Source organism: Cydia splendana, chromosome 19 (genome assembly GCF_910591565.1).
Source record: "Cydia splendana chromosome 19, ilCydSple1.2, whole genome shotgun sequence".
Lineage (NCBI taxonomy): Eukaryota > Metazoa > Arthropoda > Insecta > Lepidoptera > Tortricidae > Cydia > Cydia splendana.
Window position 1 is genome coordinate 4,386,174 of NC_085978.1, and position 5,454 is coordinate 4,391,627.

The 5,454-nt window shown below is 40.6% G+C and overlaps 1 protein-coding gene across 1 annotated transcript; it reads right to left on the reverse strand.

The window, feature by feature from the left end:
- Positions 1–1,209: 1,209 nt before the first annotated feature.
- LOC134800357 (uncharacterized) lies at positions 1,210–1,824 on the reverse strand. Its single transcript, XM_063772857.1, has one exon. It carries the CDS (start codon positions 1,822–1,824, stop codon positions 1,210–1,212), a length of 615 nt encoding a protein of 204 aa, XP_063628927.1.
- Between the last annotated feature and the right edge of the window lie 3,630 nt (positions 1,825–5,454).

Sequence of the window (5,454 nt, forward strand, 5' to 3'; positions counted from 1 at the left end):
ACAGTTCGAAAACTTCGAAACTGTCAACCAAAGAGTATAATAAATAATAATATATGTATCTGTCAACCATAGACACACTCAGTGTTTTTAAATTTCAAGCAGTGTTGCACCTTAAAATAAAGTGCTTGCACACAATACCCGTACCTGGTGTAAAGCAGGCTTAAAAGCCGTAACACACTACCGCACCGCACGAAGGCGCACGAGGCGCCGCACCCGTACGTGTGAGCGAGAAAGAAATATCTCTTTCTTGCTCTCACTTATGGGTGCGCGGCACCACGGTCGCGGTGCGGTGCGATAGTGTGTTATGGCTATAATAGTGGTAACAGACTATCGCACCGCACCAAGGTCATTGTGCGACGCACCCATAAGTAAGAGCAAGAAAGCGATATCTCTTTCTCGCTCTTACTTATCGATTCCCCACACAATGACCTTGGTGCGGTGCGATAGTGTGTTACGGCCTTTAAACCTCAAACTAAAGATAAAGGCCGTAACAGACTATCGCACCGCACCGCGACCTTGGAGTGATTCTAGGAATAGCTCGTACTGGCGTGGGCTTCCACACTATCGCACCGAACCGTCAAAACGGTGCGATCCTAGCTTACAGACTGCTGCACACGTGCGCCAGTGTTGTCAAGTGTCCCATATTTCCGTGTTTATCAACGAATTTTTGCAATGGAATCCTTTAAGATTGAATTTAAATGAATGTGGTTACGCTTTTTTAGAGGTAGATGAAGGGCGTGAGGTAATATAATGCACCTTTTCTATAGGGTGCCTACCGGGCGTTTAAATAATAAGTCCGTTGTAGACACACTATGTATAATTAAACAGTTTAAGCACAACAAACAAGCGTGAAGAAAGCACAGGCACAAGATAGAAAGCACAGATTACAGTCAGAAGAAAGGAACACGAAATAAAGCGAAATAACATAAAAATAGGCGTAAGCACTGCACTCGCGTACAAAGCGGATCGGTAGCAAAAGGGACATGCATTCGCCGTCGTGGATGAGATTGCACTGCCGTAGCGGCGCGAGCGCCGCCCGCTGTATAGTCCAAACCGGTCACGTGGTCTGCTGTGCTATTCCCAACTGCACGCGCAGCGAGGCGAGTTAACCGACTGCGGTGGGGAGGTTTATGCGTTACAAGTTGCATTATGAATAATATGCTGTGTGCAGTGAGCGCCACACTACTCCCCCGCCGAGACCGTTGCTTGCTACGGTCGATAGTAATCTGGAAAGCGCACTGATCGACCGCAGCGCGTCTTCCTGGTAGTAGCAGGCTCCACAGGGACCGGTGTAGCAGTGGTTGGAGCTTGGACTGGGCTGGAACCTCTGGAGTCATCATCTCTGGTCATGTATGCTGGTTTGAGTCGATCTATTGTTACTGTATTCTCTTTACCTCTAATGTCGATCTTGAAGGTCTTGTCTCCTCGCCGCAGCACCTTATATGGACCTGTGTATGGGGAATCTAAGGCTCTCTTGGCAGGTCCCTGACGCAGAAATACATAGTCTGCAGTACTCAGGTCTTTTGGTACGTAGAATGCTCTCTGAACGTGCCGAGATCCTGGTACTGGGTTCAAATTCGAGATGTGGTTTCGTAGTCTGGATGCAAAGTCAGCGTAGTCTACTGTGATGTCCGACGTAGGCGCGAAAAACTCACCGGGCAGGCGCAGGGGTTCCCCATATACAAGCTCGGCTGCTGAAGACTTCAAGTCATCTTTCCAGGCGCTGCGGATGCCCAGCAGCACCAGTGGTAGTACCTCGGTCCAGTGAGTATTGGTGTGGCACATTATGGCCGCCTTAAGCTGGCGGTGCAGGCGCTCCACCATACCGTTGCAGGCTGCATGGTACGAAGTGGTCGCATTGCGCAGCGAGGCGAGTTAACCGACTGCGGTGGGGAGGTTTATGCGTTACAAGTTGCATTATGAATAATATGCTGTGTGCAGTGAGCGCCACATTTCCATGAAAATCCTTAAAAATCTGTGTCTTTTTAAAGCACTGCTTCCGCATTTTTGTTATTTCATCGACTGGCTACATTGCCGTCCACTGTCATAATTTGAAAATGACAGCTGTCAATCGGTGCGATGGAGCTTACCAAGGGCCCAACGTTTTCTGTTCTCTTTCACGGCGCAGCAACTAGTATCATTTCTCTCTCCTCGCTCTTTTAAAAATGCCGTTTGTCAAAAAAGGACAACCATACTATTGACAAGATGGACTTCAAATCAAGTGTTGCCTTTTTTGATGCGCCCAGGCTGTGTATGTGTATGTGTGCTCTTTTAGGGATGTGAAAAGTCGATTTTAATCATGTTATATATCGATAAACGCTACACAGCGGAACGAAATAGCGATTAATTGAAGCTTCAATATCTTCGTTAAAATGAACATAATTGAAATGCTAATGGATAATGAATATATTATAATATAATATAATTCAATTTCTAGTTATGTATATTAAGTTTGTATGCACCAGTAACTACATAAAGATTCTACATTCAATTATTGCGGAACACATATTGTAGTAGGTATTTATGTATTGTAATCACTTAAAAACCTAAACTATCCCTTCGTTCCCTGCTGGGACGTGACGATAAAATCGTGATCTGCGGGCTCAGCACGGTTCCATTTTTATCGACTATCACTATGCGCGTACCTTTCGCACTTACATACTTGTAAGAACGTGACAGGCATGATGACAAGGGATAAAAACGTGACCGTACTAAGTCGCCTGATAACCACAATAAAGAAAAAGCGGCCAAGTGCGAGTCGGACTCGCCCATGAATGGTTCCGTAGCAGCAAGTAACATAATAAAATTGCGGTTTACGATTTATGACGTATTAAAAAAAAACTTCTTACTAGATCTCTTTCAAACTAATTTTCGGTGGAAGTTTGCATGGTAATGTACATCATATATATTTTTTGGTTTTATCATTGAGTGTGGAGTCGATTTTCGCAGACAGCGAAATCGACTCCACACTCGCGTTCGCGGCTTCGCCCGCGATTCACGCGCATAGACTGGAGGGGGCTTTAGAAAAAAATGATATTAGAAACCTCAATATCATTTTTTAAGACCTATACCCCACACGTATGGGTTTGATGAAAAAAATTTTTTTGAAGCAAAGCTCTGCGTAGATGTCACCTTTGTGGCACATACAGTAAACAAACCACATTGATACATCACACGTCACGTCAATCACATGGCCCACCGCGAAACAAGAAAATCGAAATTTCGTTATCTAATCTCTCTATCACTCATGCATTCGTGCGATAGAGGCAGATAACTAAATTTCGATTTTCGCGTTTACGTTACGTTAACGAAGACATCGAAGCTTTTATTTAACTAATCGTTATTTCGTTCCGCTGTGTAGCGTTTATCGATATATAACATGATTAAAATCGACTTTTCACATCCCTAAAAGAGCACACATACACGTTTTTACGCAAACATACAACTTGACACCAGCCAAAACGGTAACACTTTGATTTAAAGTTCATCTTGTCAACAGTATGGTTGTCCTTTTTTGACAAAGAGATTTTTAAGAGAGGAGAGAGAGAAGTGATACTAGTTGCTGCACCGTCAAAGAGAACAGACAACGTTGGAGCCTTGGCACTATTATAGGAAATTCCGCCGCACCTGGCATCACAACAGTACTTCGAGCAACACCGGCTTCCGACACATCGGAAGGGAGGGGCCCAAGCGATATCTCACCGTACAAATCTTTCTGCCATTTTTCGCGGGGGGAAAGGTGCACACAGTCGGGTGGATTTCAAAATCCAGCGAAAACTTATGGTTCGGTCTTTATAAAAAAAACTAGTAGGTTGTGCGAGTTGCAACTTTTTTATATGTTTTTAAGAACTATTATCTTCATGTTCCTTCAATTACCATCTCCAATAACTTAATAGTTTTTTTTATATAAAATGTTTTATGTGTCTAAAATCATCACCGTCGACCGGAAAAATCTGAACCTTTTTGTTTGCAGTGAAAATTATAGCATACCTATCGTACGATGGCGATTTTTCTTTTACTTATATCTTTTCCATGTTGTTGTTTAACACATGAAAAAATATGCAATAAGGGGCTGTCCATAAATTACGTCATCGTTTTTTGGCGATTTTTGACCCCCCCCCCCCCTATAATCATCCAAAAATCATGCTTCAAATGACCCCATTTCCTCCTACTTCATGCTACCGTCATCCGATGTCCAGACCCCCCCCCCCCCTAATTTGAAATGACGTAATTTATGAATAGCCCCCAATTCCTTCACCGAGAAAGTACATTTAAAAATATTTAAAATTTTGTCACGAATATTCGTCAACACCGTCATGGTAATGTCAATGTGAGCTTATCTCGGTGTATGAACAACGAAATACCGCTAAAGGTCCTTGCCCTATTTTTCACTTTAGTATAGAATGCCAAAAATGATTTCACTATAAAGTCACATCACTGAATCGTGAGAAATATTACGAACAAATTTGTAAAACGTAGTTTGTCACAACAGAGCATCATCACCGTTATGCTTTGGTTTAAAAAAGTTACAAATGATATATTAGAAATAATTACTGAAATGAATGGCAAACTACATGAAGTTTATTGTGTAGCATAGACATTAACTACTATTATTCGTATTCTAGAAATAAAAACAAGAAACTCTCAAATCGTCAACACCATACCCATCATCACCGGGAAAAAATGACGACCGGTGATGATTTCATGTGTATGGTGATGACGGTTCTCAGAAACTTTTCTAGTTATTTTGCTACAATTCATTATGAAATTAAGCTGTATGTTTGAAAAACGTTCTCTATGTCTTCTAACACTATATAATGTCTACCTTATAAATGTAGAATAAATGTAGAAGAAGATATAACTATTTCTTTCACACTAGAGGATGCTTAGGTTTTAATTAACATTTTGACTGAAGTAGGCAAAATTTAGGTCATTTAGAACTTAGAACATACAAATGTTTTTTTTTTATAATCTAATAATGTAAATCGTGCAACTTAGAGTCTGTAATTGCATGTTAGTCGTGTTAAAACAAAGTATTTAAACAAGCAACATATATTAAGTTTTAGGCGACCATAGGCTACGGTACTGGCTCACTATCGTGATGGCTTTATGTTTTTTGATAATATTATATTAATTGATGTATATAATTACAGCAATTAATAATTATACCATTGGGTAGTCACCGGACCCAATACCTAACATTTTGTAACTTATGACATGCATTACAAGTAGGGGTCTTGCAACTTATAAAACACTGATTATATATTAATGTTTAGCTATTAACCAACATATATATGGATTTAAATCATTATAGCTATTTTTAAAGTTAATTAATAAAACAACAAAACTACAAACTTGTGCAATGAATCAAACTATCAAAAAAAAGTAATATATCATAAAAATTAAGCTCATTGGTAAGCCAGTAATTTTATAATATGACATAAATACCAAGTT